Source organism: Garra rufa, chromosome 15 (genome assembly GCF_049309525.1).
Source record: "Garra rufa chromosome 15, GarRuf1.0, whole genome shotgun sequence".
NCBI classification, from domain to species: Eukaryota; Metazoa; Chordata; class Actinopteri; order Cypriniformes; family Cyprinidae; genus Garra; species Garra rufa.
This window is the reverse complement of record NC_133375.1, coordinates 32,613,265-32,629,791: the sequence shown is the minus strand read 5'-3', so window position 1 is coordinate 32,629,791 and position 16,527 is coordinate 32,613,265. Positions and strand designations below refer to the sequence as shown.

At 35.5% G+C, this 16,527-nt stretch overlaps 1 protein-coding gene across 1 annotated transcript; it reads right to left on the bottom strand.

The window, feature by feature from the left end:
- Positions 1 to 1,300: 1,300 nt before the first annotated feature.
- On the bottom strand, positions 1,301 to 16,227 carry lhx4 (LIM homeobox 4). The gene is made up of 6 exons (XM_073819458.1): positions 15,960 to 16,227; positions 12,594 to 12,765; positions 8,871 to 9,073; positions 6,242 to 6,396; positions 5,985 to 6,156; positions 1,301 to 3,140 (listed from the first exon to the last, which is right to left on the bottom strand). Exons 1-6 carry the CDS (start codon positions 16,042 to 16,044, stop codon positions 2,752 to 2,754), a joined length of 1,176 nt encoding a protein of 391 aa, XP_073675559.1. The 5' UTR covers positions 16,045 to 16,227; the 3' UTR covers positions 1,301 to 2,751.
- Between the last annotated feature and the right edge of the window lie 300 nt (positions 16,228 to 16,527).

The window sequence follows — 16,527 nt, the reverse complement described above, 5'->3', positions numbered from 1 at the left end:
ATATATATATATATATATATATATATATATATATATATATATATATATATATATATATATATATATATATATATATATATATATATATATATATATATATATATATATATATATATATATATATATATATATATATATATATATATATATATATATATATATATATATATTTTATCCACTTTTTTATTCGTAAGAATGGCCGTGGCCATTTGTAAATTTTTATGGGTCAGGCTTCAGCTCATTTTGCTGCTTGATATTGCAAATTGGTGTCTTACTGTGTTATTTTAACATTAATTATGAACACTGGTTTGTAATGCAAACCATTAAAAAATAATAGTGTTTTTACAAGAAGTCATTAATCAGTCATATTGGCCTCACTAAACGTAAACAATGCCATTGAACTGAACAAAACAGGCATGTTTAGCTAATTATTGCTGCTGAAAATGGTCAATTATTGTCATGTTTTGGGCTGTACTAATTGGCCTGACCGGGAAAAACATTTGGAGTACTAATAGACAGCCAAAAGTTATAACACATCAAGGAGAAGAGTGCAAAAAAACTGTCTGAGGAACAAAAGGCGTTTGGCCAAACTGAACCAGGATTTCCAGGGCAAGAATCTTGACAACATTTGTGTTTGTTTTTATTATTTCCAGTCAGGTAGGTAAAATAGTAGTCTAATATCTTAATTTTTACTGCTCATATGTATCTTTAACAATATTAAGTTAGCTTAAGTTGTCAAAATATTGTGCCCTTTCCTGCTTACTACGTCCTTCCCTATATGATTTAGCAGCTTCCACACATTTTTTCAAAGGTTTAGACAGCATAAATTAGCAAAACAGTGTATTCAGTAGTACATTAACTGTGCAATCCATGCTGTTGTTTACATACGAGTTTCGCTGATATGGCCACCCATCCAGGTAAGTGGCTAAATTGAGACATAAGTGCAAACCCTCTATCCACTTTATTTATTCCATAAGAGTGGGCGCAGCCATTTGTACATTTTATGGGTCTATTTTTAGCTGTATAAAACAGCTCGTTTTGCTGCTTGATACTGAAAATTGGTGTGTCTTACAATGTATTTTAATGTCTTATCTTATATATGAACACTGGTTTATAGTGCAAACTGTTTACTGTTCACTGCACGTTGTTATTCTTCTCTTGCGTCCCTATAGCAGATAATGAACCGAAAATCTCACCCATAGACTTACTTCGCGTTGAAGAAAAAGGTGGATATGTGTAATGTATTTGTTTATTTGAATGGGCGTGAAGTGAAGTAAATTATAGAAAAAGAACATCGCAGTAACCCAAAGACGATTCGGCTTTATTTCTCCATATAGATTTGACTGTACACAATTCATACCATTGGACAGAAGGCATATAGGACTAAATTCAGTGCTCTTTTTTTCAAAGATCCATAGCAATAAATAGTGCTCATGAAACAAGACTGTCGACACTTTTTGAGACTTTACAAAATTTACAGCCATTAAGACTCAACATAGATTCAACAAAACATTTCTGAATGGTTATTTTTCTTTTTTTCCATGTTGCTCTTGGTTAGCTTATATGTTCACTCTTTCAGCATAGCGTCATCTCTACTCAGTTTACCAGTATATGGATCCAAATTCCGCCACAACAAATTTCCCTCATGTTTACAATTGTATCACCAGTTTTATAGTTTTACATAATCTCCCATGATCCAACTCTTCATAATACTGACAGTGGTACCCATAGCAGAAATAAATAACACTTAATCCTCATAATTGTTGCTTAAATGTGTCAAATAAGAAAAAAATACAGTGTAAGTTTCCCTTTCACATGTTTTGCTTGATAATAATTGGTCAGGCCATTAAGGTACTCGTGTCTGTGTAATAGAAATCCACTTGTCATCTGCTCTGATGTTAATTTTTGCTCATGGAGCAATGAGTAGGAAATGAGGAAAACAAATAGCATTGGGAAACAAATGTATTTTGTCTAAACAGTACCAGAAATAAATATTAACTTTATTTTTAATCTCTTAAACGATTTATTTTGTTTCATTGCTCAGTCAGAATGCCTGAAGTTAATGGAAAAACACTGAACGGACATGGACCATTGACACAGAGGTTTTTATGACAACTCAGAGCAGTGCATGCGGATTCATCCTTATTAAAAATAATTTTTATCTATTCTTCAGACCTAATGTGAAGGGCCGTTTAGAAAGTTTCAACCATTAAAATCCCAAACCCTTGTAAGTAGGAAAGATACACTTGTGCCACTTGTTTAAATATCTCTCCTTGTTCGGTGCGCTCCTCTCTTTCCCGTATTCAGCCTGCCGTGTGCGGTCGAGGAGGAGGAACATACAGTAAAGTGCGTCGCCATTTTGAACGTGGACGGTTCTCTTCCTCATTCGGTAACATGCATGGACCCTCTTGTTCTCAAAAACGTGGTGGATCGTGATTGTTTTTCCAGGGTGGTCTGGGCTGGGGTTTGAACGCCATTCGCAGCTGCACGTCATTTCATGCTGGAAATCGTCCAATCCAGTTTTGAGAACAATGAAAAAATATGAGTTACAAAATTATGATACAGCGCAGACATTCCACGGCGGGTTGCTCGTATCAGCGCGCCATTCAGCAAGGTCAAGCCACCGTGTTCAACTAGGTGCCGTTTTGGGCCTCGCCACACAAACGCCGCCAGTTCTGGGAAAGATGTCTTATAAAATCTTCCAATTTTTTATGTCCATAGTACTGAGCTTTCCATCATGACCTTTGATCCTCAGAACTGGGAGTGGTCCATTTCATCGAGCCACGAGGCTGGGCTGGTGGGGAAGTCTGGGTAGCCCGTGCTGCTTCCTGTCGACAGGTCAGAGGTGGGTCCCCCGGCCATCGCTCTCAGAGCTTGACCTACGTTGGGCTGTCCGCCCTGACCCATGATGCCGTCCATGTTGAAGCCTAAGTTGTTAAGCAGCGGGGTGTGGCCTGGGAGGGAAGTGATGGATGAGGGGGACTGCGGCAGGCCGTAGGGACTTCCTGCCCGCAGGTCATGGTAAGGCTGCCCGCCCCCCTCCAGGGAGAAGCTCCCGTTGAGCATGTTGCCGTTCGTGACGTCTCCGACGCTACCGTACAAGCCGTTAGCATGACCAAGGTCTGACAGGATCTGGTCATCTGTTAGAGAGAGAAGACAAAAGTTTCAAGATTGTTTCTACAAAAAAAAAAATAATACAAATGCAGAACCAATTGGTGTAGAACCAATTTTCAGTCAGAAATTGCTAGTAAATTCCACAATTATTTAAAAGGAAATGGAAAGTAGCATTGAATTAAATGTGAAATTTTGAAGTAGAAAGACTGAAATAGTGTTTTTTATTAAACTTAAAAAAAATTGTGTTCATTACTGTTCAACAGTTTGGGGTGAGTTTGTTTTTACATTTTTTAGGGAAACTAATACTTTTATTAAGCAAAGATGCATTAAATTGATCAAAGGTGACAGTAAAGACATTTCTAATGTTTCCACTCAGAAACTGCTAGTAAATTTCACTATTGTTTACAAGGAAATGGAAAGTGGCATTGAATTAAAGTTATTAAACATTAAATTTGAAAGTAGTATCTTCTTGTAAAACTTTAAAAATAAAAGTTTTTTTTACAGTGTTGATTACTGTTCAACAGTTTTGGGTGAGTTTGCTTTTGGTTTTTAATACTTAATTAATACTTTTATTCAGCAAAGATGCATTAAATTGTTCAAAAGTGACAGTAAAGACATTTCTAATGTTGTAAAACATATATGAAACATGGTGTAGAAACAGTTTTCAAAAATGCTAGTAATATTCACAATTATTTACAAGGAAATGGAAAATAGCATTGAATTAAATGTAACATTTTGAAGTAGTCGAAGCAGTCGAAAGACTGAAATAGTATTTTCTTGTAAAAAAAATAGATATTTTACAGTGCACATTACTGTTCAACAGTTTGGAGTGAGTTTGCTTTTATTTTTTAATACAAATCAACACTTTTATTCAGCAAAGATGCATTAAATTAATTAAAAGTGACAGTAAAGACATTTATAATGTTATAAAAAATGGAAAGTAGCATTGAATTAAACATAAAACTTTGAAGTTGAAAGACTGAAATAGTATTTTCTTATAAAAAAATATTTTACAGTGTACATTACTGTTCAACAGTTTGGGGTGAGTTTGCTTTTAATTTTTTTTAATAGAAATAACACTTTTATTCAGCAAAGATGCATTAAATTGATCAAAAGTGACAGCAAAGACATGTATAATGTTATAAAAGATCTGTCGGAACTTTCTATTCATCAAAGAATCCTGAAAACAAAAAGTTTCCACTAAAATATTATAATATTGATAATAATAAGTGTTTCCTGAGCACCAAATCAGCATACTAGAATAATTTCTGAAGGATCGTATGACCCTAAAGACTGGAATAATGGCTGATGAAAATTCAGTTTTGCTGTTACAGGAATAAATTACATTTTAAAATACATAAAAAAAAAAAAAAAACAGTTATTTTAAACTATGATAATATTTCACAATATTACCATTTTTGCTGAGCCAATTTGATTTGAAATGTAGCATATACAATGCCTTGCGAAAGTATTCATACCCCTTAATATGTTGCTGCCTTATGTTAAACTGTTTCAAATTACTTTTTTCCAAGTCAATCTACACTTCATGCACCATAATGACAAAGCAAAAATAGAATTGTCACAACTTCATAAATGTATTAAAATAAAAATAAAAAACTGAAATAAGTACATTGCATAAGTATTCATACCCTTACCTCAGTACTTAACTGAAGCACATTTAGAGCCTGAAGTCTTTTTGGGTATGATGCAACAAGGTTTGCACATTAACATTTGACAATTATCTGCCATTCTTCACCTCACCTCTTCACCTCTCACTTATCAGCTTGAATGGGGTCTGGCAGACATTTTCAGGTTTCTCCAGAATTGTTTGATTGGGTTTAAGCCCGGTCTGTGGCTCAAGGACATTAACAGAATTGTCTATAAGCCACTCTTGCTGTGTGCTTAGGTTCATTGTCCTGTTAGAAGGTGAACCTTCTGCCCAGTCTGAGGTTCTGAATGCTCTGGACTGGGTTTTCATTAAGGCTATTTCAATATTTTGGTGCACTGAGCTTTTCTTCTATTCTAACGAGTCCCTCAAGCCCTGCCGCTGAAAAACAGCCCCACAGGTTGCGACTTTTTTTCCCTAGCTTAGTTTTTGCTCTGATATGCATTTTCAGCTATTAGAACTTTTATTAAGATGTGTGTGCCTTTCCAAATCATACACATTCAATTGATTTTGCCACAGATTAACTTCACTCGAAATGCAGTAACATCTACAATCAATATGAATGCTCTTGAGCTAAATTTCAACTGTCCCAGATATACTTTTGGAATCAATATTTTTTATTTTTAATAAATTTGCAAAGATATTAAAAACCAAATTTTTTTTTTCGTCATTATGGTGTATGGAGTGTAAGGGGTTTGAATACTTTCGCAATGCACTGCAGATGCTCTTACACACAGAAAAAGAAGAATTGCAGTCATGGCAAAGAGCTCATAAATTTCCAGTTTAGAAGGGGGATCACATGCTTCTGGAAACATCTGAGACGCGATGAGCATTTGTGATTTACTCTCCGTACGCACAGGAGCGCAACCAGACTCTGTTCTTTCAACAACGACAAAGGCCCTGTGTGCTTCGTCTCTAATCGACTAAAAGCTTCACCAATTTTATAGAGTTTGTGCATCGCTGCTTTCATTTCTCGTAAACACGGTCTCCCTTTGAAAGCGACTCTAGACTTTTATGAGTTCTCAAAACGGGCTGACAAAAATGAAATAATCATAAAAACACGTGGAAGAACCAAAAACCTCATTTGAATATTCCAAACAATCCACCAAGTGCCATATGTTCAAAAGAAAAAGGAAAAACGAAATGAATGCATGAAGGCAAATAAAAATGTTTTTGAAAAGAATACAAAGACGAATAGACTCACCTCTGAAACTAAGTTCGCTATCACTGAGTCCTGCGTCATCGGCTGAGCTCTCCTTCTCTGTTTTACTGGACCCTCGACTGCGTTTGACGCTTTTGTAGAACTGACCCCAGCGGTGCCGACCAGCATCCTTCTTCAGCCGTTTCTCTTTTGCTCTCCTGTTTTGAAACCACACCTGTGGACAGACAAGCCTCAATAAAGAAACTGACAGCTATTTTTTCATATTTAACACTTTAAGGCTTGAAGACTGATAGTCTCACCTGCACTACTCTCATGTCTAGGCCCGTTTCTGAAGAGAGCTGCTCGCGTACATGTCTTGCTGGCTTAGGTGAGTTCTTATAGGCGCTTTTGAGCGTCTCCAGTTGTTTGGCTGTGATGGTGGTTCGGGGACGTTTCGCTCCTGTCTCTGAATCATCTGTAACACACAAATTTGAAGGACTTAATGAAAGTGTGTCAATTCTGTGCTGCTAAACAGAACTGTAAGTGATGCCCCTGTCTGCCATTAGCTGGTTAAAACAAATAGCCCTACTCCACTTCTTTATATACAGTCAAACCAAAAATTATTCATACACCATAATTTTTGGTTTTTTATTTTTTTTTTTGCTAGTGGGTGCAGGGCACTATAGTTCATTTATTTGTTTAACTGTGACATATTATACCCCAGAAATTTCATAAAGTGGACTACCAGTAAAACTGATAAAAAATGTGGGACCAAAAATTATTCAGACACTTTGACCTGACCATGTTTTGCTTAAGTGTTTTTTCTTGAATTGCTAATGCAACCTTTTTTTACACCACAGACTGAACAAAATGAAGCATTGCTTGGTAATTGGTCAATGAAATACTGATATTAACAATGTCATACTAACACAGTTGTCTGAATTTTTGTTGATTGTAATCCATTACATACCTTTCTAAAAAAAAGAGTTCTTGTCATATTTTATTACCATTTTCTTAACTATAGTGAATAAACTGTGATAATGTGAGAAATGTTGAAGGTGTCTGAATAAATTTTGGTTTGACTGTATGTCTTGCATATTAAGATAGGGAAAGTATTTTTACAATATTATATATTATGCTGACCAAGGCTACATTTATTCAATCTAAATTTAAAATAAGAGTTTTCTATTTTAATACATTTTAAAATGTAATTTATTCTTTAATTTATTATTTAAATGTAATTTTTGCAGCCATTACTCCAGTCTTCAGTGTCACATGATCCTTCAGAAATCATTTCAATATGCTGATTTAGTGCTCAAAAAATGTAAAATAGCTCATAATCTTTTTTTAATTACCAACTTTTAAATAACAAGAAATAACTGTCATAATGAAAAACAAGCATAAATGTGAAAGCTAGCATGAGCAGACCTGAACTGAACTGATTCACTCTTGAAGTGAAGCAAATTTCTCAGCATGAGGCAAAATGTCAGGAGCTCATCTATCGTGAGGTAAGAGTAAAGAAGAGTTTGTGGGATGCTTTGAGTGGAAGTGCTCACACATGGCCAGTCGATACTCTCCTGAAACTGTCACACTGTGGCGGAAGAGGGAATAAATCTCTCCTTAGAATGGCATGCCAGTGCGAGTTATTGGGGCCCTACCGTAAAAGTGCATTGCATCACTTAATATAATCAATCAACAGCCCACAGAAATCTCCATAAATACAGCGTGAGGGGCTTTCAGAGGCAGATCCATGAGAGGTCAGATCACCGAGGGACTTAATATGCCAGACACTGAGACCCCACTAGACTGTAGTTAATGATGATTTTGTCTCCTTACTACCATCCTGTTGCCTCCTCTGATCTCTCAGTGTCTCTATATGATTGTAAAAGAAGAAGTTAATTACACCATCTCCACTCCTGAACTTTGCTGACAGAATGATTTCCAATTAGGACAGAAAATCCAGCAACGTGGGCCGAGTCTGGGACAATGCATCTATGTACCACTGTTGCCAGTTCAGCAATATAGATAGATAGATAGATAGATAGATAGATATTTTGTACATTTCCTACCGTTAATATATCATAAATTAATTTTTGATTAGTAATATGCATTGCTAAGAACTTCTTTGGACAACTTTAAAGGCGATTTTTTTCAATATTTAGTGTTTTTTTGTACCCTCAGATTCCAGATTTTTTAATTGTTTTATCTTGGCCAAATATTGTCCTATCCTAACAAACCATACATCGATGAAAAGCTTATTTATGCAGTCTCTTATTAAATCTTGATTTTAAAAAATTGACTCTAATGGTTTTGTGGTCCAAGTTCACATTTGTGACCCTGGACCACAAAACTAGTCATACGGTTAAATTTTACAAAATTGAGATGTATACACACCATATGAAAGCTCAATAAATAAGCTTTCCATGGATGTATGGTTTGTTAGGATAGGACAATATTTGGCCGAGATACATCTATTTGAAAATCTGGAATCTGAGGGGGCAAAAAATTCAAAATACTGAGAAAATCACCTTTAAAGTAGTCCAAATTAAGTTCTTAACAATGCATATTACTAATCAAAAATTACATTTTGATATATTTACAGTAGGAATTTTACCAAAAATCTTCATGGAACATGATCTTTACATAATTTCCTAATGATTTTTGGCATAAAAGAAAAATCAATAATTTTGACCCATACAAAGTATTTTTGGCTATTGCTACAAATATACCCCAGCGACTTAAGACTGGTTTTGTGGTCCAGGGTCACATTTATGAAATTTTGATAAAGACGTCTGCTTTTATAGAAAAACTTTCTCAAAGTATAACACATTTATAATTTTTATTTTTTTTGTAAAAAGGTTACAAACTCATATTCCACTGCATAACAGGAACAACTAATTGTTGGTTCAAGACGGCATGATTTACACTGATCTGAAGCCAACTGCTCACCATTTTGTTTGGCTGTTTCGTAGTCCTCTTTGCACACGAGCCTCCCATCCTCCATGAGGTAGAACTCATCACCGGTGGCCAGCTGCCTGCTGCACATTACACAGGCGAAGCAGTGAAGGTGGTACACAAAGTCCTGAGCTTTCCGGACCACCTGCGTTGGGGGAATCCCCTGCTGGCACGATGCACATTTTGTCCCAAAACGCCTGCAGGCACAAAAATAGAGACACTTCAGTTTGATACAGAGTGAAATTCAGATATTTTCCTTTAATCACCAGCAAAAACTACTATAAAGATATGATTGCTATGTCCTTTGAGCCAGGTTACAACTTTTTGTTCAATGCTCAGCTGATTTTCACATGTATGAATGATTCTGAAGACGTTATTTTATGCCTAATCCTGATTTCAAGGTCAGAATTATGGCCAGTGACAGAAAATGCAAATATGACCCAGGTGTTTTACTACATGCAAACTGACAGAAAATTTCAGATTTTGTGAACAAATACTTATTTATAAACTGTGTGTTTGTTCATTGACATTAAATGGACCATATTTCCTCCCAGACTGCAAGTTTAATGATTTTGAATACTTCTTTTTGCCATTAAAATTTAACTTTTTACATTTCACTGCTTTTGTTGTGAGTTACTTTTTGCCGATTTCGAATGTTTTAATGTTACCTTTTGATATTTTGATAAGTGCATTAAAGCTGATACATCCTTTTTTGTGCCCTACACCTTTTTTTTTTTTAATTCTTATTTTGTGCAAAAAAACTGCCTTAATAGAATATAAATTTTGTATAAACAAGAACTCAGCATTACAAAATGAAGTAACATTACACATTTCTTATAAATCAGCAGATTTTTTTTTTTCAGGGCTGTGTTATTAAATATTGAAATTTTAAAAAGACCGTTTACATCATTAAATACGGTAGATTGTTCATTCTTAGTCCATGTTAAATAATGTAGTTAACCAATGAAACCTTGTTGTAAAGTGTTATCAAATTTAATTTTAGTGTGTAAGCAGCATTACTTCTTGAATTTAACTTCGGATATTTTATATTTTTTACATATATTTTTTTTAATAATTATTTTATATAATTTTATAATTGAAAAAAATTTAAAATTGTTCTTATGCTGTGCAAAAAAAAAACAAAACAAAAAAACGCATGATGGAATATAAATATTTGTGTATATACTCAGCATCACAAAATTAAGTAATATTACATTTATTACAAATTTCTTACAAATCAGCAAATTTTTTTCAGGGCTGTGTTATTAAATGAGACCCTGGACCACAAAACCAGTCATTAGCGTAATTTTTTTATTGAGATTTATACATCAAAGCTGAATAAATAAGCTGTGAATTGATGTATGGTTTGTTAGAATAGTACAATATTTGGTCAAGATATAACTATTTGAAAATCTGAAATCTGAGGGTGCAAAAAAATCTAAATACAAAGAAAATCACCTTTAAAGTTGTTCAAACGAAGTTCTTAGCCATGCATATTATTAATCAAAAATTAAGTTTTGATATATTTATGGTAGGAAATGAATCAAAATATCTTCATGGAACATGATCCTTATGGTAATTTTGACCTATACAATGTATTTTTGGCCATTGCAACATTGCTACTTATGATTGGTTTTGTGGTCCAGGGTCACAAATGTTGAAAAGAATGATTAAATACTGTAGAAGTATTGTTCATTCTTAGTTCATGTTAACTAGTTAACCAATGTAAACAAATGAAACCTTATTGTAAAGTGCTACCAAAATGAATTTTAGAATTTAAGCATCATTACATCTTGATTTTACCTGTGGCTATTTTGATAAGCTGCAAAGGCTGTAATAAGTTACAAAAGCTCAGAATCCTATAGCAGGCATCTTTGTTTGTGCTTGTCATGTCCCTGGAGTTGACAAATGGTCTTGATCAATGTAGGAGAGGCAAAGAGATTCACAGGAGAGAGAGACAGAGAGAGAGAGAGAGAGAGAGAGAGAGAGGCCACTAAACGCAAGTACAGAACGCCTCATAAAGCACTGAGTCAGAATAGGCTGTAAATCACAGTGTGAATACTGCTAAATAAACCCTCCTTTTACTTAACCAAGGTGAAGTTTTTGCAACATTAACGGGAAGGCGAGCCCCCGCCCCCCTCGCCTCCTCCATCCCCCTCTCCATCCTCCTCCTCAGCAGCAGCACCACCACCACCACGGCCTTAACATTAAAATCCCTCCTTTTGTCCCCACGGGCTTGCTAATAAAGTTAGCCTCCACTCTGAGTCTTGCTAGCGTTTTAGGTCTCATTGAAGCCTGTGACATTAAAACCTCTCAAACATGATTTGGTAAAAGCCACTACTGATCCTGTTTTGGATAAAAGTCAAACTTAATTTCCTTCCTTAAAGCCAAGGGGGAAATCCAATCGCAAAAAGGAAGAAAAGAAGGAAGAAAGGAAGGAAAGAAGGGAAGAAAAGCGAAAAAATAAAAAATAAAATAAATGCAAAGTTGCTTTCGTGAGTTCTTATATAGCACTGGGAATTGAATTTGGGAACATGCAGTCTTTGCGGCCGAGTTCCAGCACACTGTGCTTCCTAACCTGACATGAGAAAAATGAAACACAGCACTTTATTAACCATGACAGAGAATCTATGTGCCAGCCTTTCCTTGAACATACTCCCACACTAAAACACACACTTACACTCTAGTGCCAAACAGCACTAATAAAAAGTATGAGAAATCAGATGTGAAATGACTTTGTGTGAAGAGATTTAACAAAAGACTTGAAACAATCTGGTTCTGTCATTCAGCACTTAAAAAAATTAAATAACATCTCTTGTCATATTACGTACAATGATGTACTTTACAGCTATCCACCAATTGGACGTGCCCATAAGAGTGGGCACGTCCATTTGTAAATTTTAATAGGTCTGGCCTCCGGTTTCATCCACATGTACAAAACAGCTTGTTTTGCTGCTTGATATGGCAAATTCACGAGTTCGCCCTTACATCTAATCTGCTTGAGCGAGTAATGAGCATATTTTGGCGTGCTGTCCTGGGGAAGGGTTCCGGGCCCGGAATACAGGCCAGACCCAGAGAACTCCCCCTGCTAGTTTAGGATAGAAACAGATTAGAAGTGGGGAGTAGGGGTGGAGGAGGGATGCCAAGAAACTGTCGCTGGATGGAGGTAAGACGGCTGGCAATATATAGATGATGCGCTAATTCAATGATTGGTTAAACAGGTTGCACCTGTGCCGAATGGATTGATTATCTGATCGTGCTCCTCCCGAACCTTGTTAATAAAACATCATTTAGTGTGTCTTACCATAACATTTTAGTGTGTATCTTAATTATGAACATGCTGGTTTGTCGTGGAAACAGTTTTAATTTTAACTCCATGTTGTTATTCTTCTCTTATTTCCCTATAGCGGCTAATGAACCGGAAGTCTCGCCCATAGGCTTACTTTCGCGTTAAATAAAAGGCAGAGAGCCCTACATCCGATTTTACTCCAATGATTTGAATTACGCATTTATTTAATTGGATAAGTAAAGGCTGACGATCTTCTGTTTGTTTAGTAATGTGGTCCCTATTTGTCGTAATCTTCAAATGAATTCATATTTATAAAAGAATCATTTTTGTTTGCATTGTAAAATTTTATAAACACGAATAGATAGATAGATAGATAGATAGATAGATAGATTAGTAGATGCTAACAGTGCAAGAAAACATGGACTCACTTGAAGAAATCCTCTTTGCAGTAGACATTCCCCGCTCGAGAGAAACACTTGTCTGCTAGAAGCGCATGACAGTCGGCGCACTTGAGACATTTTGAGTGCCAGTGTCGATCCAGCACCTTCAGAATAAACTTATCCAGGATGTGTTGACTGCAGCCTGCGCACTGAGGAATCTCTGGAGAAACACACGGACAAAGCGGTTTGAGTGAAATGTGCTTACAGAAATGCTGAACTTGGGTTGAACAATATTTGTAGATAAAAGGTAACACTTACTGACATTTCTAATTGGTTTAATAATTTTAAGCCGATAACAAATAAGGTTACATTATGTAATGTTGGACAGCTCATTAGGTTTTGCACATTCAAATAGAAACGTTGTAAATTTACGGTTCATAATTTATGTATATTCATATATAATTGAAAAAGCTGCTGATCTGTAATAATCTGGAGTATGTAAGCAATAACAATCATACTATTATAAAGCGGCATGAAAAAAATTTGAATTGTAAAATCTTGTGTGTGAAATAGTCGTTCTAAAACGTTACTCACTGCGTATGAGAGCATTATTTAAAAAAAAAAAATCTTCTGCTGTAGAACGTACAATAAAATAACACCCATAGTGAAGGGGAAAATACTGATACTTTTTTTAAAAAAATGTCATTAATATTTGTAAAAAGTAAACGACATATCAATACAAAATCGACACAGAATTCTACATAACAATACCATACTCATGGAATGCCTATAATGAATAAGACTTGTAAAAGTTGTTAAACATATACTGTTTAATATTAAAAAAAAATATAAAAATGCTAATTATTAGTGCTTAGTAAGTGATTAACGGAGTTAGAGATTATTGTGAAAGCAATTTGGAGTGAGTACCTTCCACGAGACAACCTATGGGACCGGTAAATGCTGGACAGGTGAGGAAAGATGTCCATTTGTTGGTAAATAATCAATATCTCAGAAGAAAACAGGCGAGGACATGAGGACATTGAGATTGAAATCATATAACTGGTCCATCGATTCTTGAACAGAGACAGTCTGTCACTTCAATTACTGTTGCTCAAGAACAAGTGCTTTAACCAAACAAACACAAAAATCCAAAATCTAAAACCAAACATAAGTTAAGATAGAAATAAATGCAGTTGATCTTATTCCGTAAAACGGAGGATTTTTAAAAGGGTTTAAGCGTTACTCGTTATAATTTCTTCAGATCATATCATGACATTTAATATCGCTATTTGACCTCTGATCTTCTCACACGTGTTGTTTAAATGGATTGAACAATACGCATGATATTTTAATATGACGCAAGAGATAGTAGTTTTATTAAAGAAAGAATTTTGATTACATGCGTAATCACGTGAAGTGTTTTATGCGTCATGTAAACCTACGGCAAATGTCTCAAAGTTCATCAAAACTGACCTCTACAGCAATCATAGCCAATAATATCACAATGAGAGATAACAGTGTTACCCACACAACCACAAAACACCATGAACACTAAAATAATGCAGTAAACATTAACTAACGGCGTATAAAATACATAAATACATAAAATAAATGTAAATAACGTAACACATTAAACACACCCACATTTTAAATGAAATGCAAACAAATGTGATTCTGCGAATTACAATTTTACCAAACACAATATTTTACCGTAAAAGCGTGTTATATATACATAAAATATATATTTTATGTAATAGGCTTATATTACATAAAATAATTTTCTGGTTTCTGGTAAGGTAATTTACAAGTAATTAACCATGCTGTAGCATTTTACATTCTTCTCCCGCTGAAATGCCTGTGTTCATAATGCTGTTTCATAAAGACTCGTGTGGTGCTGAAGGAACAGCGCCCGGCGCAGCTTCACTTACTCAGCCGTCTTCAGCTTTTAACGCTCATTTACTCTAAGGATGTATTTGATTAGCCAGTCAATTAAAAGATGGCTACCATGACAGGCCTTGCTTTAACATCAACGTATGCATCTGAAATACACCAGTTAACTCTTGTTTCGTCCGTGCTGGTTTTAAATCTCTGTTTTATCACTCAACGCATTCTGATTTAGGCTACATCTCGTAGTCGTGCAGGCTTCTATTTTCGAATGTTTTTTTTTCTAAAAAACATAATTACCCATATGTTTTTTTTAAAGCACGTTATTCGTTTGAATAATAATATTTAGATCCATACCGCAAGAACAGATTAGGCTATTCTTAAAATAATCCTCACTTAATCCATCATTTATACGTCAAGGGGGGTTGAGTAGCAATATCTTTTAATCTACTATCATTTAATGAAATTAAGCATTCGCCACTGACAGACCTATATTGCCTACTTAACCTTTTGTCCATTCTTTAAAAAAATAAAATAAAAAATAAATAAAAATAAGTGGTTTATTTTCTTCACATTTATTTTTCAGCATTTTCATTTTATCTGTGTTTAGTATACCCTTTGTTGTTTTATACGCACGGATCTAATCACTAAAATTATGTTTTCTCCTTTTACTATAGACAATTGCAAAAGGTAGAAAACAAGATGAAGTCCATCTGTACATTTCTGAAGCTCGCCTGTGAATAATTAGGTCAGGAATTTATCCAATTCAAACTCCATCTTGATTGTGAGATCAGATTATATAGGCCTAACACAGATTAATTTGCGACTGATAAAGACCAGATGCGAAGATAATAGGCAATTCTATTAATTTTTTAAATATTAAATGTTCATGTGTATCTAGACGGTATTATAATCTCTATTTCATTGAGACAGATAACATGGGATGCACTCTGCTACATTTAACCAGAAAAATCTGATTATTATTCTTATTCGTTTTTTCATCTGTTTAATTTCTATCACCTTTTAGACTGCTGTTCCCAACCAACACAACTTATTAAAAGAGGTGCAATGTAACTGCTCTAGCTATGTGCGATATATTAGTCTGACTAATCAGCAATCTGGCTGGATATATATATATATACATACATATTTTTTTATTTAGCCTACAGTGTGAGATTACAAAGCACTGCACTTACACCAGACACATTTTACGATGCTAGAGCATGATTTTTGTTGCAGAGCTTAGTTACGACCACGTTTAAAAATAACATTCATCAGTTTTCATCATACAAATATATTTTGGAATTTCTTATTAACGATATTTGCTATAGCTCTTTAGATTTGGATAATACTACACCTCTATGCGTCTGATCTGATTTTACCATCCATATACTGACTCCCGTAAAATTCCCCAGTGGAGTTTAATTAAAATGTACATGTTATTCAACAGTGGTGGCCTGCAGACGCCCGGAGGAGGCCTGCCAATTTTCTGATGAACTAATCAATATAAGCAGAAGAAAAAGCCCTTACGTTGCAGTGGCACTCCGAGGATGTCCGGCAGACCCTTCACCGCGCTCTCGCCGGGCAACACAGCCGCACTTTGCATCATTTTCATCCAGTCCGATAAAACGCGCACATGCACCCGCTCGCGAAAGTCTAAGAATCTCAGATGTGCATAAAATAAATTTTCTCCCCGGATAGTGTCCTTTTAGAGTCCTCGCGCCTGCGGTTATCCTCGTGAAATAGTCGGGCGCTCACGCGTGCGTTCTTTTGCTGTGTGTCACACAAACCGCTTGATTCATTCACACTGCAGGGGCGGCCCGGACGTCACGCCCCCGGGGGGCCAATGGGAGGCGTGGACGGGAGCGAGGGAGGCGGGAACTTGTGCGGCTTGCGCTCTCAGGTAAGTGGAAAAAGCGATAAGGAAGTGATGACGATAAATACAGTGCCGCTACTGAAACCAAAGAATCTGAAGTGTTTTTAAACCCTTTTGTGACCTGGCAGGGGCCCGTCAAGCAAGCAACGTAAATATTAGGCCTGCGTGAATATTTAAACGTGGTTTAATTTGAGCATTGCTTTAGTGGATACTTGCGCAATC

Bases quoted from the DNA above. Each gene is read 5' to 3' on its own strand.
- lhx4 (XM_073819458.1), bottom strand. From the start codon at position 16,044: ATGAAAATGATGCAAAGTGCGGCTGTGTTGCCCGGCGAGAGCGCGGTG. The intron at 12,766-15,959 runs GTAAGGGCTTTT...GTGTTTCTCCAG, and splicing joins CCTCGGAGTGCCACTGCAAC to AGATTCCTCAGTGCGCAGGC. The intron at 9,074-12,593 runs GTGAGTCCATGT...TTGTGCCTGCAG, and splicing joins TGCAAAGAGGATTTCTTCAA to GCGTTTTGGGACAAAATGTG.